We start from the raw sequence: 26,481 nt of genomic DNA on the forward strand, positions 1-26,481 counted from the left end.
CCTATGGCACTTTTGAGAAGCGCTCAGCAGGTCACTAAGGAAAATCTCACCCAACACCTCATGGCACCTGCACTACTGCCCCCTTTTTCCAATGAACCTGAGGTACTCGCCAATGCCTTCAAAAGCATCATCACCCAAGCCATTGACACTGTGGCTCCACTTACCCTCAAAAAGCCAAACAAGTGAAGCATGCCAATGCCTGGTTCACTCAGGAGCTCTCACAGTTACGTTCCAAAAAAAAAGGGCTGCAGTTACTACGTGGAATAACAACCCTAACAAGACTACCAAAGCAACTTCCAAGGCTCTGTCTAAAGACTACAAAATCGCCATCATCAAGGCCAAAGTCTCATCTTTCAACACCAGGATAGCTAAACCAAAGAAATCTTTAGCATCTTCAGAGAGCTGGAGACCCCTGCGTCCCCGCCCCAACCCTCCTAAAGGATGAGGCTTGGTGCAATAAAATTCAATGTGCCATGCTGGACAAGCTAAACACCTTGCACACCAAAATCCTTGCCCATCAACAGGCACTTAACAACCTCATTGCCAAAAGCCACTGTAGCCCGTCACCTGTTACGACTCCTGCCAATCCCCCCATGTTTGAATTTAAGGACGAGTGTACCTGAAGTCACTGCCCTCCTCAGATCCATTCAACCGTCCAATTGTAAAGGGGACGCATGCCCAGCCCAGGTCATCAAGGACTGTGCGCCCTCTCTTGCCCCTCTTATCATGGCTTTCATTAACACCTCTTTGCAGTCTGGCCACGTTCCGATTGGACTTAAGGAAGCGTGGGTTTGTCCGCTCCTTAAAAACCTTCCCTAGACCCATCGGTCCCTGGAAACTACAGGCCCATCACCACTGTCCCCTTTTTTATAAAAAATCCTTGACAAAGCAGCCTACCTGCAAGTAAAGAATTCCTGGAAGACCACCACCTTCTTAGTCTCCGTCAGACAGCCAGGGTTCTGGCTGAGACATGGCACAGAAACGGCCCTCCTCGACCTTAAAAATCAGAAGGATGACCTCAGAGAGACAGGCTCCTTCTACTCCTCGATTTATCTGCTGCCTTTGATCTGGTAGACCACAAGACCCTCTGCCATCATCTATCCACTGCAGCAAATTTCTACCCAAAGGCCTGTAACTGGATAACTTCGTTCCTACAGGATAGAGCAATGAAGATCTTCTCCGAATCATCCTGTGCCACTCCCAGCATCATTAAATGCAGAGTCCCACAAGGTTCGTGCATTGCTCCCACCCTTTACAACCTCTTCACAAGGCCTCTGTTCAAAATCCTGGACACTCTGGGCATCTCCTATACCTACTATGCTGATGACACCCAGATGCTCATCCCCCTCTCGGGTGATTACTTGACGGACCTGAACACCCTCAACTGTGTCTACTCTACGATCCAATCCTGGAAGGCAGAAAACTGGTTGTGCCTCAACAGTGAGAAAACCTAACCTCTGCTGATTGGCTCCCCGTCCACCTTAGACAAGCTGGATAAACAATATAGCTCCTTCACTGTTGACAATATCCCCATCACTGTCTCACAAGACCCTGGGTGTGTATCTGGAACCCAACCTGACCATGAACAGGCAGATGAATGCCATAGCTTCTGCTTCATCATATCACGCCAAACTTATCAATGCTGTGAGACCGTTCCTATCCCAAGAGAATTGTCTCACCGTCCCAGGGCTAGAATTGGGAATGCCCTCCTTGTAGGAACATCAGGAAAAAATATTGCTAAACTACAAATAGCTCAAAATAAGGCCCTTAGGTCCGCCACAGGGCTTTTGACGCAGGGATCATATCTCAGGACTCAGGAGGCAGGTCCACTGGCTACCAGTCAAAGAAAGGATCACTTTCAAAACCCTTGACACACAAGTGTCTCCATGACCTGGCACCCCCCTTACTTGGTCCAAAGAATTTCCAACCCCCTGGTACCAGGCCAACCAGGACACCATACTCTAATAGGAAAACTGTTCCCAAAATACGCAAAGCTTATGCTGGTGGCAGTAGCTTCCCAACCCTGGCTGCCACCCACTGGAACGCCCTCCGTCCACATATTAGGCTCATTGATTCTCATGCGGCCTTTCGCAAGGCCATCAAAACTAGGCTCTTTGTCTAATACTGTATGTACTACTTTCTTTCCAATGTGTGCGGCTGCAATGTTGTAACCTATACTGTATCCACTTCAGTACCTGTAACCTGTACCCGGCAATAAGTCAACTCTGTGGGAAGCATTCATGTAACCCGGAATCAAGCCTTCTTACGTTCATTTTATAGCGCCTCGATGCCCGTGGGCTGCAGTGTGCTCTACAAATCCAAAAAATAAATAAATAAAAAATATTTCAAAGTCTAAAATTAAGATTTCTACTCAGAATTACTACTACATGCACAAATCTTGTTCATTTTATATGGTTACTGTTAATTTGGAATAGGTGGAGGGTTATGCCTATCTGGGGTTATTAGTTTGCTTTAACTGCAGTTGGAGTTGCCAAGCAGAGAAAAGCTTAGATACCCTGTCTAGGAGGGGTCTGGCGGTGATTAGCTTCAAGAATAAGTATGGAGGGAAAGGTATTTCCATCACAATGGAAATTTATAGAATGCAGGTGGTCCCTGCAGTGTTATTTGGAGCAGAATTGTGGGGATATTCGGATACCAGCTGCCTGGTTTGTGGGGGCAATACATTATTAAAGCGGCCCTTTAACCTTTCCAAAAGCTCTCCGAATTTACCAATCAAATTTGGGTTGGTTTGGTATGGGCTGGAATATCTGAAAAAGGTCTGGCCACTACTATACTGGATGCAAATAGGGCATACAAGTATACTTGTAGTATACTGGGAGGGAATGCGCGACCTGCTGCATCTGAATTGTGCAATAGTTCTCCCATGGTTTCAATTTATAAAAAATATGGCGATGCTGCTGGAATTTCCTCCGCTGTGGAATGACCCCCTTCGGTTGGGACATAATTATAAACTTATTTTGAGGCAGGCATGTAATAAGGAACAAGTTACTTACCTGTTAACTGTTGTTCTCCAGCATGGGTCTGGCATGGATTCACATGCTCATGAATATTCCCCGTCGTCAGGCCGGGAATCCTCGGTATAGAAAAAATCAGTATCAGTTTCGTTTCTGATCTGTCTTTCTCAGTAGTAACCAATCACTGGTCTCTGGGTCATACTGCCCCCAGCCAATGACTGCCCTATCCCTAAGCCCCACCCCTGGCAGCCATCCTCAGATTTTTACCGCACGTTCAAATGTTGGGAGTCCTCGTGCTTAGCTCTCGAGCTTTTGCTGCGTTTTCGCGCTTTTTCGCGCTCAGATTCGGCAGCACGTGAAGTGGCAGTATGACCAAGTGAAGAGCCGCAGAGGGGTAGGCGGGAGGGTTCGCATGTGAATCCATGCCAGACCCATGCTGGAGGACAACAGTTACAGGTAAGTAACTTGTTCCTTCTCCAGCATGGGGTCTGGCATGGATTCACATGCTCATGAATATAAGAATACATAGCAGTATACACCTGCACAACCATGGGAGGTGGCAAAAGGCTCAATATCAAGCAATACAACAACTCAACTTTAAGCAACTCTTACCTCCTCACCAGGCTCACCTTAGGTTGCGCAGCACTGCCTGGCCGACTCTGGACTCCTCCCTGGAATCCCGGTCGACGCAGTAGAATCTCGTGAAGGTGTGCGTCGACCTCCACGTAGCAGCCCTGCAGATGTCGAGCAGGGGCACACCAGACAGGAACGCCGTAGTAGCAGCGATCGCTCTGGTCGAATGGGCCCTCGGACGGCCTGGCAACGGTCGGTTTGCCAACCGGTGACAGTGTATGATGCAGCCGGAGAGCCATCTGGAAATGGAAGTCTTCGAGAGAGCCTTCCCTTGATTCACAGGTCCAAAGTTCACAAACAGCTGTGATGTCTTCCGAAAACCCTTCGTGCGGTCCACGTAGAACTTCAGCGCTCTAGCCACATCCAGCGAGTGCAGAGTCCTCTCAGCCGGCGACATAGGCGACGGGAAGAAAACTGGCAACACCAAGGGCTCGTTGAGGTGGAAGTCCGACGGCACCTTGGGCATGAAAGAGGGGTGCGTCCTCAGCACCACCCTCGTGTCGTGAAAGGTCAAATATGGAGGCTTGCAAGACAGGGCCTGGATCTCTCCCACTCGTCGTGCAGAGGTGATGGCCACGAGGAATGCTGTCTTCCACGACAGAAACTTCAACGGCACTGAATGCATAGGCTCGAATGGGGCCCCCATGAGCCTAGTTAGCACCACGTTGAGCTCCCACGCCGGGGCAGGGGCCTTCACCGGCGGGAATGATCGGAACAGTCCTTTCATAAATTCCTTCACCAGACGATGAGACCACAAGGACGCCCGTCCTGTAGTTCTGGTGTAACGTGAGACGGCAGCCAGATGTATCTTGATGGAAGCGTGAGATAGGCCAGCCTTGGCCAAAGACAGTAGGTACGGCAATACTTGAGGGGCCGTAATCCGCAGAGGGTTAATCTTCTGTGCCCGGCACCAGACAGTGAACCTCTTCCATTTGTGTCCGTAGCACTTGAGAGTTGAGGATGCCCTGGCCTTTGCAAGAACCTCTCTGCAGTCGGCCGGGATGTCGTATCCTCCAAACTCTAGTGCTGCAGTAGCCAGGCCTGCAAGTTCAGCGACTCTGGTTTGTGATGAAGAATGGCGCCTCCTTCTCTGGAGAGATGATCCGCGTACGTCGGCAGCTTGACTGGTGTGGACGCCGACAAGTCCAGAAGGTCCGGGAACCAGATCTGCCTCGGCCAAGCCGGTGCGACGAGGATCATCCTGCACCGGGACCGCTTGAGCTGGTTGACGAGCCGGAGTAGCAACGGCAACGGCGGGAATGCATAAAGGAACAGGCCGTCCCAGGGGAACGAGAAAGCATCGCCCATGCTCTTCGGTTGGGGAAGCCTGCTGGCGAACCTCCGGCACTTGGAGTTCGCCGCCGTCGCGAAGAGATCGATCTGGGGTTCGCCCCATCGTCGGAAGAGTCGGTCCACTTGATCCTGGCACATTTCCCACTCGTGGCACGAGCGCAGTTCCCTGCTGAATGAGTCGGCGATGGTGTTTTTTATCCCTGCCAGATGAAAGGGTGCCAGAAACATCCCTTGGGCGACGGCCCTATGCCACAGATCCTGGGCTTCCTTGGACAGGGCAGGGGATCTGGTTCTGCCCTGCTTCCGAATGTAAAACATCGTGGTGGTGTTGTCGGTGAAGATCCTCACCACCTTGCCCTTGAGGGACGGAAGGAAGGACCTGAGGGCCCAGAACACTGCGCGGAGCTCCAAGATGTTGATGTGGAGAGTCTTCTCCTCCGAGCACCAAAGGCCTCTCGCATGGAGACCCCTGGTGTGCGCTCCCCAACCTTCCAGGGAGGCATCCGTCATCACCGTCACCTGGTGGGCCGGGGCTAGGAAGCCTGTTCCCGCCGTCAGATGAGCGCGGACACCCCACCAACGTTTCGTCGAGCGAGATCCTGTCCTCGAAGCTGCCCGTCGTCTGGATCCAGTGGACGCCGAGGAATTCTTGCAAGGGCCGCATCCGAAGTCTGCAGTGGGGCACCAGATAAATGCAGGAGAACATCATTCCGAGGAGGGACTTGATAGACCTCACTCTGGCCACGTCCGTGGCCAGTAGACGTTGCACTTTCCTAGGATGGTCCTTATCCTTTCCTCGGACGGTGAGGCCCGCCGTGCCACTGTGTCGAGCTGTGCTCCTAGAAACAGGGCGACTTGCGATGGGACCAGGTGGGATTTTGGAAAGTTGATGGAGAACCCCAGGTCCGTGAGCAGCTGGACGGACTTCGCAGTGTGTTCCACGGCGAGCTCCCTTGTCCTTGCCCGTATGAGCCAGTCGTCCAGGTAGGGGTAGACGTGGATCCCCTGCAGGCGCAGCCGTGCCGCCACCGGTGCTAGGCACTTGGTGAACACCCTGGGTGCTGATTTTAATCCGAACGGGAGGGCCTTGAACTGGTAGTGCCGCCCTTTGACCACGAACCTGAGGAACTTTCGGTGCCTCTTTAGAATAGGGATGTGGAAGTAAGCATCCTCCAAGTCCAACGATGACAGGAAATCGCCCTCCTCCAGCTGTCCCAGCACGTGCTGGAGGGTGACCATCCGGAATTTCTGTGCCTTGATGTAATTGTTTAGTCGTCGCAGGTCCAGGATGGGACGCTATCCTCCTGTCTTCTTCCTCACGAGGAAGTATCTTGAGTAAACTCCGGAGCCCCGAAGCCTCTTCGGGACGAGCTCGATGGCACCTTTCCTGAGCATCGCCCGCACTTCCAACAGCAGTTGAGGGACGTGATTTTCCTTCCTGGCCACGGGAGGAATGCTGGGGCACCTCTTCTGGAACTCGAGGGCGTGCCCCAGGGCCAGGGCGTCCAGCACCCAACGGTCGGTGGAGATGGACTCCCACACGCCGACGAACGTCAGCCGGCCTCCCACCGGGGTGCTTCAGCGGGGGCCCGACCCGACGGACGGTTCAATCTTGCTTGGAGGCCGCTTTGCCTCTTTGACCACCTTGGCGACGACGGCGGGATCCAACTGACTTGCCGCGTCCCCTGTAGGCATCCTGCGACGAAGACATTGCCGCTTGACGGTAAGTAGAGGAGCTGCTGCCGGCTCCCTTGGAGGCACCCTGTCTGCCTCCGGAGCTCCGAAAGGATGGCCGTCGCTGTTGGAGCACACCCAGTGCATGGGCCGTCTCAGTGTCCGTCTTGATCGCCTGAAGGGATTCATCAACCGCCTTGCCAAAAAGGTTGTTCCCATCGAAGGGCATGTCCAAAACCTTGGTCTGAACGTCCTGGCGGAAATCCGTCACCCTGAGCCATCCTCGTCGTCTCAGGCAAACGCTGTTGCCCAACTGACGGAAACCGGTGTCGGCGATGTCCGTAGCCACCGTAGTGCCGTGGTCCGAGGCAATCTCACCTTCCTGCAAGATTTCCAGGGCCTCAGCCCTCCCTCTTGGCATCCGGAAGGAAGTCCAACAGAGGTGCGATCTTGAACCACAACTCCCTGTCGTAGCAGGCTACGATGGCCAGGGCGTTGGCCGCCTTGATGGTCGTCGCTGCAGATGAGATGACCCGTCGTCCCATCGCATCCAGTTTCCTACCCTCGCCGTCCGGAGGGGAGGTTGAAGTCGAGGCCGATGCCCCCCCCGCTTTCTTCTTGGCCGCCGCCGAAACGACCGAGTCCGGGGTAGGTTGCGCCCTAAGGCACAAGGGGGCAGCGTCGGGGACCCGGTACTTCTTCTCGTACCGGGCCCTCTTCGCAGGAGCCGTGGCAGGGTTATTGAGGAGGGCGAGCCCCTCATCCCAGATGTCATCAAGAAGCGGTACGGCGAGGACGGTCTTCCTTTGAGCCTCGCGCCGCTGGTAAAGGAACCCCTCCTTCTTTTCCTCGGGGCAGAGCTGGAAGAGCTCGGATGCCCTGGAGATCATTGCATGGAAGGATCCAATCTCGTCGGGTGGGGACGCCCGGGATGGGGGCGACGGGGGACATGTCCCGTCGCCACCTCCGTCGTCATCCGTACCCGTCGTAGTCGTGTCCATGCCTGTATCATCCCCGTGGGTAGTGGACCGGGGGGAAGGCAGAGAAGGCCGCAGAGGCGGGAGAGGAGGCCTAGGATGCGTCCTCCTCCTCTTAAGCGGTGGGCTCCCCGAAGGTCCTGGCTCCGGATCCTCCGTCGGGTCTGGCTCAGGCTCCTCCGTCGGGGGAAGGGGCAACCTAGTCCTTATCTCCGAGCATAAGGACTGGATGGCTGACAAAATGGCCGCTGAGGTGTCCTGCGGCGCCGGAAATGACTGGAGCGAGGGCTCTTGAGGAGCCTCGTCTGCGTCACCGTCGCCCTCGTCGTCGCCCTCGTCGGGATCCCTCCCAATGGGCTGGGTCTCCTCCACGACTTGGATGAGCTCCTCTTCAGAGGTCGTATCCGTATCCAAGACGGCAACCCCCCCCCCTTTCCAACGAGGACTTTGTGGGGGTCTTCTCGATGGGCCTGAAAGACGACTCCCTCCGCGGTGGCAGGGAGACTCTGGTACCTGAGGGCGCCTCCACTTGTGTAGCCTCCACAGGCTGAGCCAGGGCCGCGGCGACATCCTCAATTGAGGTCCTAGCAGGGTGAATTACGGCCAACGTCACCTTCTGTACGCCTGGGGCCTTCACCTTGGGGGGAGGGTCCGAGCCTCGCTCCCCCTCTGCCAGAGTCTTCGAGATCGACCGGGGCCTCTGCAGAAGCTTCGCCGGGTTCTCGGACTTCCTCTTACCCGAGCCAGAGCGTTGGCTCGTGGTCGATGGCGCCGGGGAGGGTGCGCCCTGCCTGGCAGCCAAGGAGCCCGACCGTTCGGCGCTCCCGGTGCCCGCGGACTCGCGGTGTGTAGCCTTTTGTTGGGCCCCCGTCGCCGGAGCACTCTCACAGGACTTAGAAGACCGCTCGGACTTCTTCTTCTTCTCGCCTGGCGGGCTCTTACCTTCCAGCCAGTTGGCGAGACGGAGGTGGCGATCCTTCATGGTCCGCTCCGACATGTTTCCAGAAAACGCGCAGTCCTTTTCCTTTTGCGTCTTGTCCTCATGGAGACAGTAGAGGCATAATGAATGCTCGTCCTCCTTGAAAATGTTCTGAAGCTGGCATCCAGGGCAGGTCCTGAATAGCTTCCCGGGCGTCGAGCTCCCTTTCTCCTGGGCCATGTCCGGGGTAGGCCTCGGAACTTCTGGAATCCTCCAAAAGCGTAACTCGACGAAATCTTCACCCTTGAGAGGTGTAGAAACTCCGAAACGGATCCCCGTTGATCGGAAGTAGAAACGGTGGAGCTTGAGGCTCTATTTAACTGAAAAAATCTCCTGAAAAAGCGCGAAAACGCAGCAAAAGCTCGAGAGCTAAGCACGAGGACTCCCAACATTTGAACGTGCGGTAAAAATCTGAGGATGGCTGCCAGGGGTGGGGCTTAGGGAGAGGGCAGTCATTGGCTGGGGGCAGTATGAACCAGAGACCAGTGATTGGTTACTACTGAGAAAGACAGATCAGAAACGAAACTGATACTGATTTTTTCTATACCGAGGATTCCCGGCCTGACGACGGGGAATATTCATGAGCATGTGAATCCATGCTAGACCCCATGCTGGAGAAATGGTTTTTAAAAGAGATATGTAAACAAACAAGTGGGAAAAGGGTGGTGTTTGAATTGTTAGAGTTGAAAAGTGTTTTTGTACTGGAACCTTATCTAGATATCCCTTGTAAAAAGATTGAGAAGACTTTAATGTTAAAGTTTAGAATTCTGCCAGTTCATTACTCTGTTGCACGTTGGAAGAAGGATTCACTAGATACATGTCCATTCTGTACCACCTTAGTGGAAGATGCTATGCAATTTATTTGTATTTTCCCCTTATATATCTGTCTAAGGAGATATTATTTAAGTCTGTTGTTTGTTCAGTGGCAAACAAGGACTGTTGTTGCAGCGTATAATTACAAGGGATGAAAACAGCCTTAGTTAATTTAATGAAGTATTTAGCCTCTGCTTGGGTGTTGCATGTGACATTTTAAAATGGCTGTGTATGATTTTTTTGTTTTATGATGTATGTATACATTTTAGTGTATTTTAAATTGTGTAAACTTGTTATGGTTTTGCCAAAATAAAAGATTTCAACAACAATATATTGAAAAAGGTGGGAGAAAAAATAGAGCCCTGATGGTCTGTGCACGTGGAGAGAATGGCTGGGGCAGTGAAAAGCCTGCCTCATTATACGTTTGCCAGTCCAGAAACATGGGTGCCGGTAAGCTCACCAGTTTACGGATCGGCAACTCCGAATCTGCCTGCCGTAGCCATTGTGCCCGACAGGTCTAACTCTGTGGCCACGGAAGGCAGACTGGTCACGGAAGCACCCGCGCCGTTAGCGTCCCCACTCCCATAGAGTCCTACGGGGAATTTCATTTTTCTGAATCCTGACTTTGAATCTCCTGGTGGCACTGGGAAGTCAGGCGCTGGTATATTTTTACGAGTCTGGCGGCAGCCCGCCTGTAGCACCGGCAGGTTTACCGCCAGACTCACAATGAAGCCCCTTGACATACTTTGGAGGGTCAGTTGTGGAGGAATGAGTTAATCAATATAAGTGATGCAGGAATAGGTGGAAAACTGATGTGAGGTGACGCAGAAGGATGGGATGGTCTAGAGTATCGAGAGCTGCGGAGAAAGCACAAGAAGTAACAGTAGTGCATATCCAGAGGAGTCTACAATCCACATAAGGTCGTTGACCTTGTTATAGCCAGTATGGTGCCATGCTTTGGCTGAAATCCGTATTGCACCTGGGCAAAGGCTTGGGTGATTTGAGATGAGACTGGAATTCAATAACCTTTGCAAAAAAATGGTAGCGTGGTAACCAAACGGGCGTTAAGCGTGCCTATCGTGTTGAGGTTCAGCCTTGGCTTAATCCACATAATTTTCAGGTAGTCTGAAAAGGGGCTCTGGAGGAAGCATAGGTTGCAGAAAAGAGAGATGATGGTAGCAATGGATAACTGATCCACCTAAGGAAGCGGGGCAAGCAGAAGACTGCCGAAGAGCCTGAGGATTTGATGTTGGAGATGGTCTACATGATGTGATCTTTTCAGTAGAGTTGGGGAATAGGTTGAAGGGGGTGACAGGTGGTGATGGATAGGTACTGAGAGGGTGGGCTAGTTGAGATTTTGTTCTTTATTCTATTGATTCTGGATGTGAAAAAGTTCTGAATTTTGATGCACCAATGTACAGAGAAAGTTGGTAGGGAAGATTTTCAAAATGTTGATTTTAAAGTTGATGAATGTTATGTCGTGGTTGAATCTGGTAAGAAAGGGAGATGTCATATATAGTCTTGTACATTGTCACTGGCCTGGAGTGATTGCCTATAGAATGTGATGCATGATGCAGCTCAGGAGAATGTTGAGTGCATCAGTGTATGAATGTTCTGAGTGAGTCAGTTGGGGGCTGGAGTGAGTGGATGGCCGGTGGGTCTACTCGTTCATGTATACTGTATCTACCCATCCCTGTCCATGTCCTGTCATCCATACTACTGTATATACCCAAGAGTAACTGGAACTGTATATTCTGTACCAATAAAGCATACCTGGATCAACATCAGTCTCCACAGCTGGTCTGTGTGTCCCGTGTGACTAATAAGAGACTTTATTACAATGAATATTTTGAATAGTTTTTTAGGTTTATTAACTGCTTTGTTGATGCATTGTTTAATCTGTGATTTATTTGTTTATTTTTATTTTGTGCGAGTCTGAATGCTGTAAGAGTTTTAGATCCAGTTTATCTTTGGCAGTTCTCGCTCAGTTCTCAAGATCCTGCTTTATGCTGAGAGGCTTTTAGAACCAGGACTTGCTGGGTTCAGGCCGATGATAACTATTTTATAGAGGGCAATCCAATCAAGAACTTTCAAGATCGAGTAGGTTAGAGTGTCCAATAGGGTGTCTTAATCCGTCATCTGGAAGAGTGCGAATCAAGTTTAGATTTTGGTCTGACCTATTTAGAATGAGGAAGGTAGGTGGTGCCATGTTTTTGGTTTGGGAAGATCCAAGTTTAGAGAGTGATTGAACCAGTTTATGGGGACAATGGATGGTGATGGGAGGGCACAGATGGAGGAAATTAGGAGATTGGATAAGAAGGGTATTTCAAAAGGATTCAGAAAATACATAAGTTGAGACAGCTATTGAAGTCTGCAGTAATGGTGAGCTGTTTACATTTCTGTTGGAAGAATGCTATAAGTTCCAGAATCTCTTGGGTGAAATTGGTGTCTTTGCCGGGAGGGTGGTAAATTCTGATGTGAGTTGGAAGGGATGTCTTGTGGTTCAGAAGACTAACGGTGACGAATGTGAAGTATTTGATGGGGTAGTCAATTGTACAATGGGGCGAGTGATGCAGTCGTCCTCCTCTCTGTGCTTGCTAATGGCATGTGATCAATATAAAGGCATTTGGTGTCATGAGATCTAGAATAGGGCCAGAGGTGTTATCAAGCCACGTTGCTATTAACATAAGGATATCTAGTGCGTGAAAGGAGGCGAGATCATGCAGAAGCATGCCATGTGTAAGAAAAACACCAAAAGATGGCAGTTCTGGGTGAAGGGGATGAAGTCACAGGCATAGCTGGGATGTCGAGAGCTGAGATTGTTTTAATAAAATAAAATCTGAGATAGATCTCTTACAGCCCCTGCCAATGCTCGACAACTGTGGACATTGCCAGGGGCATTAACGCCATTAAACTGCCTGCTCTCACCACCCCTCACTCTGTTAGATAATAAGGATAATAAAGGCCATATAAATGAAAGCTGTATTACCTGTATTTGCTAGAAGACGACTGTGCCTACCAGGTCCACTGATGTCATAAGAAATGGTGATCTGAAATACTTGTGCATCAAGAAAGGCAGGAGGGGAGGACACTGTAAATGTGAAAGAGTCTTCTTCGCTCCAACCCATAGCTTCACTCTTCATGTGCTCATACACGATTAAGCTTTCATCGACCTGCATGAAAAAGGAAACAAGATACTTTAGAAGTGAGACTACAGAAACATAAAATGTCCACACTTGCAGATATTCATAATCATAGCCCCTTGGTCCATGAAGGAACACGATTCTGGAAACCAAACTATTCAGTGGCACAAACTACACCTGGGGACTTTGCTGTGCACCTACTTATTCAGTGTTTAATAAACAGATGTGTTAAAATTCAGTTATCACTCTGCATGGTGCATAGGAGACTTCAACAATCTTGGACCACCCTTCCTCAGCTTTAAACTCAAGTGTTAGGTGTCCCCACAGAACCCTCTTCTCTTTATTCAGCCCAGGGTCCAGAGGGCCTGCCTTTTGCATCATCTTTCCTTTGAAACCACTTCCCTTTGTGGATTTGCTCCATTCCTGACCACCTTGCCAGGCTCTGCAAACCTGACCCATCAATCAATATCGATCATGTTGCTTTGTGTCCCCAGTAAGTCCCAGTGCCGCCAAGAGGCCACTGTGGTGGTGAATGCAGCGATTTATGAAATTCTGTTAATAAAGAGATAAAGAATCCTCTGATATTTCCAGAACACGACAAGCTTTTATTTCTTTAATGGAAAGTGTGCTATTATCTAACAATACTAATGGATATTCCCATTGGATAGTAGCTGGAAACTTCTCTATACACAATTAGCCCTACTTCTATGGACCCTTTAGTGCACATGTTTTCAGACAGGCCTTATTCTTTAAGCATGGTCCGTACCACCCAGTGATTCCGTTACACCTGGGAAAGGAAGCCACAAAATTCACAGCCTAGAAATGTGGCAGTCATTCCATTGATGTGGATGTCAAAATATTTCCACGCTTAAAATTTCGGGAGTAAATGATTTACAGCCCAAATTAAATGGAAGTGAATGAACAAGCAACAAGATTCTGCTTTTGAAGTCTGAGAACAAAATGCAAAGTAACAATTGGATTTCTAGAAGTGCCACTCTGGCTACATGGAGTGGGGGCACGGGTTCCGGGAGAAATTCAAAGAAAATAAAAATACCATCAGCACGTTTAAAAATACTTCTGAGGCTCATAACACACTTCAATCAATGAAAGACTTTGGCTTCCTGCACCCTTCACTTTGAAGTTTGTTAGCTTTTTCAGGATTTCAAGACATCCAAAGTGGCTTAAATAAAGCACCGATGCCAACCGAACTGTGCGACACTGCTGCCAACTACGCTTTTACGGCGATAAAGGAAAACTGTGGCTTAACAGATACATTTTGCTGGGTTCAGGTAAAGTCAGGACAGTAGCCAAAAAAGTGACGTGCACACATGATTCCCCAATTGCAGATTTTTGACTAATTGGCCCACCTGTGATGGCACAGAGCCTTTTCCTGTTGTGGAGATATTTTAACAACAGAAGCTCCGAATGTCATGCTAGCCAACATATTCCTTTTCTCCTGAACATAATAATCTATTTAACCAGCAGACCTTTATTGTCTATGATGAATGTAATAATAGGATCAACTCATTATTTTCACAGACTCTCCCCGGAGGAAGGAAGAGATATTGGTGGCTTGGTGGGGACAGCTGCCAGGCCATCCATTCACTTGCTAAACGGAAATCCAAAGGCTGCTTCACATTCGTAGCAATTGCTGAGGCCATGTCTGCTTATACATTGTTCACTGAAGGAATGAAAATGCTTTCTCCGTTACTCTGCACGGGAAGGACATGTTACTGGAGGTTCGTGGGCTGGGATACTAATGTGGCATACTTGCCAACATTCTGTGACCAAAAAGATGTAGGATTTTTCAAGTTTGACGAATAATAATTCCCATAACAATGACATCACAGGAAAATACAAAACATAGAAACAGTACAACATGGAAAGATGTTGAAATGTTAAAAATGTATAATTCTGAATAGTAACAGCAAATTGTCGGCAGATGCTGTGTGATGGTGTTACACTTGCCACTTGCTTTCATTGGTGGTTCACTTAAGTGTTGCCCTGGCAAGAGTGCAGGACAGAGCCAAGTAGCTGTCAGGTCAGTGGATTGGTCTGAGTGCAATCAAAGTAATCACCTACCAGTCCACATGTTGCATGCTTTGTCCTGGAGCCTGTCTTGGAGTCACATAAATTATTTGCCACTGTAAAAAGCAGTAGGATCCGTCACTGAAATCTGTAGGCGGTAGGACTGCTTCAAAAGCAGTAGCCTACTGCCTAAATCTGTAGGGTTGGCAAGTATGATGTGGCATTACAGCCCAGAGGAGGAGCACTACAACAGGTGGTATTGGCCTATAGTGCGGCTAAGAGCCAGAGTGACTTATGGGGAAAGCATTTTTCAATATAAAAAGAGGCCTGAGAACATAAAGGTGTTGAGATGGATTTTCACAATCAGCCTGGGTCGGGGGAGGGCTATTTTGGGAGGCCACCTTATTATGGGAAGGCACTGAGAGATTAGCCAAACCCAATCAAGGTGAGGTAGAAGAGCGTCAAGTCTTAATCTCAGGAAAGGTATGTGAGTGGTCTAGGGCTACTATGAGTCCACACAGAGCAACAGCAGTAATTCCAGTTAGACAGGCATATATAAAAAACATTTATTAGGCCTTTAGATTACACACTAAGCAAGTAAAACCTTTAGTCAAATATTGGAAAACAAAACGTATAATATATATATATATATATATATATATATATATATATATAAAGATTTACAGTCAGAAGAAACAGAATAGAATTTGATTCAATGATTAGTGTAAAAAAATTAAGCGCATATATGCTTTAGAATTAGAAAGAACTCTTTGGGATAATCATAAAACAGCTTCCCTAGCTCTTATAAAGTCCAACCTTAAATGGTTTGGGGCATTGTGCCCAAATATTGGCAGTTAAAAAATAGATACTTTTCAAGTAGGTTCATAAAGAGATTGGTAGTGCCAGTGGTTATAATTAATAAGAGTCTAAAAGTTAGGTAAAGTTCAGTCGGTAGGATCACTCAATCCCAGTACTTAGGATAGTCCTAGGGGGATCCTTGAACAGTCCTCCACTGGCCAAAGTCAGGAAATAGTGATTTAGGGACAGGGCTTTACAATGTGGTGAAAAAGGGTGTGGGGACGGAAACAAGTGAGTTAACTTACCTTCCTGGCTTCCATTCTTCCAGAGACCACTGCCAGTGTTCAGAAACTGTTGGGACACAATCCTCTGTGCGTGGTCCTGTCAAGGAAGACCCAAGGGTAGCGGATGCAGAGATAACTTTCAGCATTGGGATTTAGTTTCAGTCAGTCGCAGTGCACAGGAATTGGTTTGAGGCAGCTTCCAGTAGGACACCCAAACAAGGAAACATGAAGACTTCTGCAGAACAGACCACCTCACGATACCTTGTGATTGAAGAAGGAGTGTTGGCCAGGTGATCTATTGGAGATGGACACAGGAGCTAACACAGCACAGCTTCTGTTCACACTAGAAGGCTGAAAATGCAGTAGCATGCATCTTGGTCTATAAGAAGATCATCCTCCAAGTTCAAAGGATGGCCTCAGAATGGCGACGGATGAAGCGAGGTAGTCCATGAGAGAGATTGTCAATCCACTGCTTGGTCCAGGGATACCTCGGAAGGCTCAGAAGACATAGATCCTTATGCAGGGGTCAGGACTGGGTGTTCCTACTGGTCATGGGGTCGAAGCACAGAATAGGGTCTTCTCGATATCAACCCAGAGGAACACGGCTTCACGGGGACAGCACTGGAGTAGATGTTGGTCCGTTGCAGAGGTCGGGTTGTCAGTGGGCTGCTCTTCTTCGTAGAGGTCTTGGATCCAATGATGATCTGATAAATGGCTGGGAGAGCCCTCCTTTTAAACATGATTTGGGCTGGGAGCTGCCAAGCCCACCAATGGTAAGGACCCGCACCATTCAAACAGCCAGTGACTATCCAATAACGGACAGCCACTAGACACAACATCTGCCCAGCAACAGACATTCAGGCACCAGGGATGTGTATCAGGACTAGACAGTCCCAGACCCTTCCTCTTGCCACATAAGATAACTGCCCCTTAGACTGTGAAAGCCACAGAGTTCTCAGGGAAAGGGATTTCCATGTAAGTCTTTGCCTGATCTGAGAAGACAGGAAAGAACTAATAGAGCCAAAGAACAAGTGAAGAAACTTGTGGCATGGCCATCTTTGGGAGAAAGCCACTTTTAGTTGTCATTTGTAGTAAATGCAAACGTGCACAAGTAAAATGTACCAAAAATGGTAAAAATATCACTCCTGCCACCAGCTTGATTTGCCATATTGTAAAAGTAAGAAAAAACATTATGCAAAAAGATATATGGATACAAAGTATCCTAACTGCACTTCACTGTAAGGTGATGTGTGAAACTGTAACAATACAAGAATTCACAGAGAGAGAAAATGCGCCACATTACGAGTTTGGTGGTATCTCGTCAGTAAGTCCACCGAGATACAAACTGATTTACCAGTACTGCCACTTGGTCCGGTGGAATTACCACTGGATTACAAGTGGTGGTATGGCAGTGTTAGGTTATCATTTATGGAGTATGGACTCCATGGACATTTTGGAAGAATTACCACCGGCGGTAATTCTGCTGGCAGTAATTCGATCGAAATTTATGTTTTTTGGTGGTAAGGTGGTAGAATTACCTCTAGCAATTTGCTGGAGGTTTTTCCTTCACCTTACATTCAAACCCATATTTTGCCGGCGCAGTAATGTAGCGGTAATACCACTCCATTACCACCATTTTTGGCCACACTGCCAAACTCATAATGAGGCCGATAGTCGAAAGGACCAGACAGTTTCCCATAAGAATGAGCAAAACAGGCAAGGGAAGTAAAGCAGAAGGATTTACTGGCCCCCGAGAAGTCAGGACAGGGTTCAAAACAAGCAAAAAGAAAGGGTGTCCCATAGAAGTCTGAGGGAGGAAATCAGTGGTGGTCATTTTCTTTGTATTGCATCGGAAAACATGTTGGTACATTTTGTGGTACATTTTCCCCGCACTTTCTTTGAGCCACAGTATTTTAATTAATTTGTCAAGCGGACTAGACTTAACCTATCTGCTCCCTTTTTCTGGCCCGCCCCCAGCAAACCTTCATGCTTTGGCACCAGCGTGTGATTCTCATGCTGGTGTAAATGCTGCATGCAATCATTAACTGCAGAGGTAGTCACACTCTTTCAATAACACAGTGGAAAAATAAGATGTAAAGGCGATTAGGTTTGCGTTTTACACTTTACATCACCACTGCATGATTGAAAGGATTCACATTACAAGGAGGGGGCCGTGTACATGGAGGACTTACATGCAATTTAGGTTTCAAATGAAAATGACTTCCATAGTCTTAAACTCTGTGTAAGGGCTGACTGACAAACAGTGATCCAGGTCGAAGGCTATATCGGTCAGCAACGGAGTGGAAAGGTATTTTCGCATTTTGCAACCAACTGGTTTACCTTTAAACCATTTCATATTTCACACACGGACTCTCTAGTTAATAGAGGGTGTATGGAAAAACGACTACTCCCATAGGTGGTTGTGCTCATGGGGTGTGACAGCTGCTGACATGATTAAGTCTTTCATTTTCTTCGTCAGCATTACAATGACGCAATGGGATCAGGACTAGAGCTTTGCACCTGTTCTTGGACATGTCCGGTTTTAGTGGCACCATGGCCTGATTCTGACTTCGTGCTAAGGAAAGCTGACATTTCTCCCCTCCAGTTTCCAGCACCATCATTCTGAAATGGCTTGAAATATTGGAGGGGTGGGGGGTGTCGTGCTTTCCCACTAAAATCACACTGTGTGGAAAACGTGCGCTCCAGTGTCATTGCGAGCATTTCCGAAAAGAATGCCACTTTTCCAATTTAAGAATGTTTTCTGAAACTTTCATTAAACTGGAAAAGTGGTGCTTCAGTCAGAGAAATGCTATGTTCATAATGGGAGAAAGTATGCTGCAGTGTTAAACGGCACCTCCCAGGGTACTGCATCAAAGCAACTGGACTTAACCTTGACCCAACTTGAATGCCGATTCGAACCACTGAAAGACATTGGGCCTCATAACAATAGTGGCGGAAAAGTGATAACGGCGCTGTTAGTGATGCCGGCGGCGTTATCACTGTACCGTCACATTACGAGTTCTGCTCGTGGGTGCGGCTCTGCACGCCTGGTCAGACCGTTATGAACGGTACCGCTGCTACCATCCTCCCCATTCCCATTGAGCCCTATGGAATGGCCCGGTTATTCCCCTTTCGCGGGACCCGGAGCCAGACCCAAGTTTGGGGGTAGCCATGCCCTTAGTAAGGGCATGGCTACCTCCAAACTTGTGATGAGGCCCATTGTGTCACACACTGACTCGACCCAGCAGTATAATCTCAAACAGACTAGACTAACAATCCAAACTTGTTGGACCCTTTGAACCGCATTGAATGCGGACTAACTGCACAGAGCCCTGTCTCACTGCCAACCCTACGCCCTATTTGGATCATCGGGGCTCGCCACACATCAAACCCGGTTTGACTGCAAGGAAAGCATAGATAAGACCAGTTAGACGCTCTGGAAGCACATAAGACTTATATTAAGGTGTTGTCAAGTGGTCTTGTCCCCCGGTCCACTTTTGGGTCCATACTGATATATAAACCCCTATTTGAAGCCTTTTATTGAAAGACATATCCTTTTTGAACCTTTTTGAACATTAACATTGCTTCAATTCCTTGCCTGAACAGCCATGCTCAAGTAAACAAAGCTATTCTTTAGCAGTTCTGCAATTTCAGTGTTCTCTCCTCAGAGGAGGGTTATAACTTGTGCTTTCTAGTTAGTTGTTTGCATTTTTGATTGTTTATTTAAAAGTCTATATTTAGATAGAACCTTAAGCGGACATTCATTTAGTTTGGACTGTTCTACAGTTGCGGTTTGGGTTGCTATGGTAATAAATCACAGATCCTACTGAGAGTATAGCCTGAGCTTAGCCCATGTTACCACAAAAGGTGAAGGAGGAAGACCCATCAGACTGTGTCTGTTTTACCTTAATGATTAAGATCACTGCTGGATTAGTAGTAGTACTGGGCTGAGTAGGCGATTTAGCCACTATTCATGTTTGTTCTGTAGTCAATTGGTCCCATACACTGCAAGGGTAATTCAGTGTAGAAATTACTAGTGCTTGGAAAATGTAGACGTTGTGGTTCATGGCGAGCACCCGGAGAAGTTGCCTTAGAATGTCGAGGAGCAAGTGGGAGCAGCAGGACACAGCTGAGATTTGCTTGCGGGTGGAGAGGCGTTTGTTGAATTGAATGCCTAGAATCTGAATGGTAGAATTTGGGTGGGGCACAAGAGAGGGGTCCAGAGCTCCGAAATAATTGTCACAGAATATGAAATCCATGTATGATAAGTTTAGAGAGGCATCTTTAGGTCACAGTGTTGTTTAGCTGACAGGTTAGAGGATATGCTAGTGATAGAGATTGGGTTGTCTTCGAGCCTAATTCTCGTTAGGGAGTTGATGGTGTAGATTTTGAAAGGGATGTTAAATGGCCTATCACTTATGTCAAACGGTGGGTGTGGACATTAAAATGCCAGGGGGAAGAGGGATGAGCCCTTGAGGACTCCAAAGAGAGATTGACAGATAGGAATTAGCATAATGTTGTCTTCGCTGTACAGTTCTTGAGAGAGTGGCATCCATCACAGCTTTGCCTTGAAGGATTTTTTGATACCCATTATTCGAAGGCAGACCAGCAGGATGGTGTGATAAGCAATGTTGTAGGCCGCAGAGGAACTGGAGTTAGGAAATTGGTCTTGATGTTGAGGAGTAATCACTCTCATGTGGCTAAGAGGGAGGATTTAGTGATTATGTCTGGGCTGAAACCGGACTGCTTGTCATTACAAATGTGAGTCCTCTGGCGTAGGTTTGAAGATTCATTGTTGCTAGGCATTCACTGAGTTTAGCCTCAAATGGATGATTCTCAAATGGTCGATAGTTGGCCAGGGTTTCAGGGTGCAGGTTGCGTTTCCTGAGAAAAGGAGTGACCAGGGATGTTTTGAAAGTGGGAGGGGATCCAGCAGAGGGGGAAACATTGCATTCTTTAGTCATAATGTTGCACAATGTGTCCATGGGGGATTTATTCGGTTTCAAACCATGGTAAAATCCTGGCCTTTGGAGGTTTTCATAGTTCTAATTATTTTTAGAATTGCCTCAATACCTGGAATGAGGATCGTTGCTCGTGGAGGAGGGCTGACCAACTGGAAGGAAAAGGTGAAACGTGTGGACTGCACAAAAACCATGAGGTCATTAAAAAAAACAGTGGCCAGATTGTGAGTGATTGCATACTGTAACCATTCATGCTTACTGTAACTTAGGCAAGCGCTAATGTAACCAAGCCACTTACTTACAACGTATCCGTGTGCTATTGTAACATAACCGCCTTCCTATGTTCTGTAACTAAGACATATTTGTCTAACAGCGCCTCGAGCCCCTGGGCTGTGTGAGCACTTTATAAATGCAAATAAATAAAATAAATTAATACATTAATTAATTGTACCCAGTCTAAAAATTCATCTGAAGGCCAAGGATGTGCTTCAAATGTGCAGAAGGGAGGACCGTGACCATCAATTCCTCTTTCCTATGAGCATGATTCTAATGCCAATCAAAAGGGTCAAAGAAAGACAACAAAAACAAAAAATCTAAGAATCAAAAGACTACCTTTTCTTTCAGACAAACTGAAAATATCGGAGCCCAGAGGCGAAAAAAACCAAGGACCTAATAATCAATGTTCGTGAGCAGAATGAAACTGCTTTAACAACTTTAACAGGACATGGCATTGTTGTCCATTCTCAGATCGAAGGGGGCTTATCAGAGCAGAGGACAGGAAAGCTGGGAAAAACAGAATAACACGAAATACAAAACAAGAAATAAACAATACCAAAGGAATGGCCTCAGAGAATTCTTCTCATCTTCCTTAAAGAAAAAGGACACGGAAATTCATCAAGAGGGATTAGTGGGCAAAGATCGTTCTACATCTTTTACAGAGGAGGCTCTTGAGGAAGCCTCAACTATGCAGGAGGTGGAATTATTATCGCCTCTGTGTAATATTGATCAAGTAGAGACCTGTCCTCAACTGTAATTACTTACTCAAGTAGGCCCTTGTCCCATAACTAAGCAGGCTAATCAGAATTTGTCTGATTTCGTAGGCCAGGGACTGGAGGGGGGCCATTACACCATGGATAGGAGTGGAACCCTTATTTAAGGAAGACTGGAATATGAAAAGGGCCAGACTACTTACAATATTCCGTAGTATCTCCACTCTTGCCGTGGTTTCCTTGAAGGACCAAAAATGTGTTGAGATGGAGGAGGAGAACACGTAAAGCAACCATTCATTTCTATTCCAAACTAGCATTTAAAACAATACTAGATGCTAGTCAGGCTTGCTTCAATGGGGTTTTGAGATATACACTCTCAACCAAACATCTGAAACCCGCAATAAACTTGTGAACTTGCACCGCCTACAGACAACTCAGAATAGAGCAATTTGGGCAATCTACAGTTTATCCAAGCGAGATCATGTCTCCTCATATAGAAAGACCTTACACTGGTTACCCATCAAACAAAGAATCACTCATAAGACTTTGCCTCTCAACTAGAAATTTCAGAATGGTTCTATGTTCATTCATTCCTGGATTTTGTTTGTGGAGATTTTTGCCAAAAGTGTTTTTGCTGAGAAAATAATAATTATTTTTTATTTGGGGGTTACCCCCCAGACCGCCCTTCCCTTTTATTTATTATATATGCTCCCACCACTCCTACCCCTTATATGCCCTTACCCTTCCACCTCCCATATTTTTCAATTCGTTTTTTTCAGCAGAACTTTTTTGGCAAAAAACTCGGACCGTTAATCAACCCTTAAGGTCGCTACGCTAAAATGACAATCCTCATTCCGAGTCTGGCGCTAACCAATGGTGCTATTAGCGCCTTGGTCGCGCCGGACCCGTACCGGCACCGCCCTGGTGGAATGGGAAATTACTGCCCTATTCCGAGTTGACCAGGGCGGTAATTTCCCATTCCCCAGGGCTCTTTCCCATTCCCAAATGAGCCCCCATAGGGCTCAATGGGAATGGGGAAATTGCAAATAACGGTGACCGTACTTTACGGTCACCGTTATTGTCTTAAAAGCCCCTTTGTGCCCTCGTTCCTAACGCCTGCTAAAAGCAGGCGCTAAGGACGAGGGCGCAAAGGGAACTCGGAATGTGGCGGTAAGGGATTACCGGCACCGGTCTCGTCAACGGTGACCGGTATCCCTTACCGCCATACTCGGAATGAGGCCCAATGACACATTGACCCAACCACATTTTAAACTGAAATAAATCTGGCGTAACAAGCTTCAAAACACAAGCGCCACAGGACTGGAATGCCCTGCCGCTTCCCAAAAGAACATCTCCATCCCTGGCTGCATTCAAGAAAGCCATTAAAACCTGCCTCTTCAATTCAGCAGACTAAGTGCCCCATCCTTCTCTCGACCCCTCCACTGCTGACCCCGACTTTATGTTTTGTGTGCATTCCGAGGCCCACGGGCATGTAGTACATTATAAGAATTAAATAATAATAATACAAAAATAGGCTCGTTTTGGACCTGTAGATCCGACTATATGGACCGGTCAATAAAATGCTTAGTAGAGTTAAAGGGTTCCTCTCTACCAACTCATGTTCGAATCCGTCTGGGCGTGGCTTGCCTCATCATTGCTTGCCCATCTGACCTCACACCCAGGTTACATTTAGCAATAAGCTTTCTTCCTAAGTTGGAACTCCAGAGGTTTCAATACTTTTTAAATTGATAATGTGAAAGACTTCTTTGCTTAATGTGATATTATTTTTCTACAAGAGAGCTGGTTGATAGAGACAGCTAGTATTGACGGATATAATATTTTCACCAAAGGTGCAAAAAAGAGAAGATTGGGTAGACCTTCAGGAGGCCTACTGATTACAGCTAAGACTGATTTAGGAGCTTCACTGAAGCTAGCAAAATCAAACTGTATGAGTTCTTGTTGTAGAATTAGTCTCTGGCGGGAGCAATCGGGATAGAGCTGTTTCATTGATAAGCCTATATTGTAACCCAAAGGTCGAATCTGAAAATGCCATATTGGAAGAATTAGATGGCTTTCTCAACATTTACTGTGCTGGGGAGTTTAATTGTAATTGCCCAATCCTGTAAGAGGAGGAAAGACATACAAGATCAGCCTTACCCATATCCCTGTTAATATCGAGAGGTATACAGTGGGCAGAATGTATGCATAAGTGGAACTTGACACACATTAATGGAAATATAAAATGAGATTGCCCGAGTAAACTCACATGAGCAAGGTTGGCTTCGTCCTCTACAAGTGATTTTATTTGCTTGCTACTATATTTGATGCTGCTGGTCGTTAAAGGTAGAGATGTCACCAAAAGGTGATCAAGCACAAATGGTCCTAAAATGAACACACTGGAGGCGAAAGGATCTAATAAAATGTGTACCAATTATGCAGCCAACAGCTTGGGAAATAGACGGTATTCAAGCACTAATACTAAGATGAATGAAAGGCTAGACATGCTTTGGGTATCACTGTCTGACTAATTTAAGTGGGAAAATGTAACGCATTTTCATACTTTTCAGGAGTTGATTGCCCTATGGTTAGAAGAAGTGCATTGACCCAGACCTTGGCCACACTACCCAATGCTAAGTAATAAGAAACATCAATTTGAATGGGAAAAAAGGGAGTTATGTCGCCAAATTAGATGGCTGAAGATAAAATCTTTAAAGGAGAGATGGGGAAAAAACATGATGGTTAAGCAAACCTTTTAAAATTGGCTTAAAAACACAACACTGATGATAATTAGATCAAGTCCGAATATGATACACTCACTCTTTAAATGAGATACTAGAGGTGTTTGGGTCCTTCTATATTTTGATTCATCCCAGCCAATTCAACAGGCTAAAAGTTTCCCAGAAAGGGTCTGGTGTGAATATTTTACTAGACTGTATTACAAGGACTTGAATGAAGTATCCACAGTAACTAATGATACTGTGTTTCAAGCAATCAAAAGGTTACATATATTAAGCTCAGAAGTACACATCCCGATTGGGACATGGGCTTGGAACATGCTTAGAACCTGGGGTTGGAAAATCTTCTCAGCACTTGCTATTGTGTTTGGGGCAATTCTGTTCTGCTGTTGCTGTATACAATGTTTGCCTGTTCTAGGTTCTGCCTTAGGTAATTGCTGTTCTAGATCTCTAATGAAATTGAAACCTGGTCCTCATCTTCCTGTGAATATGACTAATGCCTTGATCATGCAAGAAGTAGCTATCAAACAGTTGATGGCTGTAAATATAGATGACAGTGATGACTCTGGTTGTTCGGATGATGACGATACATTACTAGCAATGTGTTGGCTTAGGCCAAAAGGAGGGTTTGTAAAAACACATTCATTTTGTATTATAATGTTGGCCTAAGCGCACACACATTGAACCGTGTTATCGCGGTTCACGAACGCCATCTTGGTAATTTTGCTCTCTTTCCCAAGTTTTAATTCCGACCGCAGTAAAGATTCACAAAGTCACTGCTTCGGAAGCTCCTCAAACATGTCCCTGCACAGGAATGCTAAATCTGCTGAGCACATTGTTTGTCTTTAACTCAGAGCCTTGAAGTACTGACACAGACGTAGCAAATCTGTAAATTAGGTGCCTTCCTGTCTTCCTGCGCTCTGTTGCCCTTTCTGCAGCTAATTGTGAATGTGCACTTAAATGATTAAAAGGAAGCACAATTCATGGTATATGTTGTTCTGAAAAACCGAGCTACTGAGTCAAAATACAGACTGACCTTTTAGTCTAGAAATAACATAGATAATGTAGCGTGAGGAATGTTACCTTGTTTTAGGAACACAATATACTCCTATACCCCACGCTGCTCTGCTTCCCGTATGAATTCGCCAGGTTGTCCACCATTTCTTTGCTCACCTTCTCTATGCCTGTACACATGCATTGACAAACGTGCGTCTGCTTAAGCGATAATAAACTGTTGTTTATATATTTGTTCCTCGTGCCTGATGTGTCTTCATTCCTTTGCAGTAACCTCATATTTTTGCACTAAATACTTGTGGGAACTTAACTTTGATCGAGAAGATCTTCATTCAGCCATACAAAAATGTAATTGTTCAAGAGCATGTGGTCCTGATGGGATACCAAATACAGTTCTTAAAGCCAATCCGGCTATGTGGGTAGAAATATTACTGCTACTATTTATCCAGGTAGTGATATGATATGGTATGATATGATATGGCATTTGTAACGCGCCTATACACAAGAGTTTCAAGGCGCGGGAAGGTAAGATCCCACTACCATGGCAGAGGGTGATCATTGTCCCAATTTATGAGAAGGGATCTAGGGACTCGCTGCTGAATTACAGGCCAATCTCCCTTAGACATATTATGTAATGTTCTCGCAGCCTTTATCGTGAAGGCTTTACTGTACTGGGCAGTACAGGCTAGGAGGCTTAGCATTTTTCAGACCGGTTTTAGGCAAATCACAGGCACAGTTATGAAAGGTTTAATTCATACTTTATGTCAACTAAAAGCAACCAAACTTGAAGGAACAGGTCTATTCTCTGCTGGCCTCAATATGTCGGCAGCATTTGATAGGGTCGACCAACAAAGACTCTGTTGATGCTGCAATTCTGGGAGATTCCTCCGGGTTTACTGATGTTCCACACCCAAAATGTACAGTATGGCTTGACTCAGAAGGGGCTCTCTCCAACAAGGTACAGATAAACTCTTTTCTAAGACAAGGGTACGTCTTGACCCCCTATCTTTTTAACCTATATATCTCTGCACTAAAAAAGCCCAATCTATTTCCTCTGAAAATTGGCCAATTAAGAGTGGGCTGGCTAGCCTACGCTGATGAGGTAGTCCTATTAGACTAAACTTATATTGGACTACAGTGTAGTCTTAATTATTTTGGAGAGTATGCAAAGAGTGACAACTTTGA

At 46.8% G+C, this 26,481-nt stretch overlaps 1 protein-coding gene across 1 annotated transcript in view; it reads right to left on the reverse strand.

Moving 5' to 3' along the window:
- The window catches only part of LOC138511528 (chondroitin sulfate proteoglycan 4-like), a 479,770-nt gene that overhangs the window by 34,621 nt on the left and 418,668 nt on the right, over positions 1-26,481 (reverse strand). Inside the window, exon 9 of the mRNA XM_069627268.1 lies at positions 12,334-12,517. Coding sequence (XP_069483369.1) covers positions 12,334-12,517 — 184 coding nt within the window. The remainder of the gene's footprint in view (positions 1-12,333; positions 12,518-26,481) is intronic.

This window comes from Ambystoma mexicanum, chromosome 6p (assembly GCF_040938575.1).
Source record: "Ambystoma mexicanum isolate Mex_15411 chromosome 6p, UKY_AmexF1_1, whole genome shotgun sequence".
In the NCBI taxonomy this organism is placed as follows: domain Eukaryota; kingdom Metazoa; phylum Chordata; class Amphibia; order Caudata; family Ambystomatidae; genus Ambystoma; species Ambystoma mexicanum.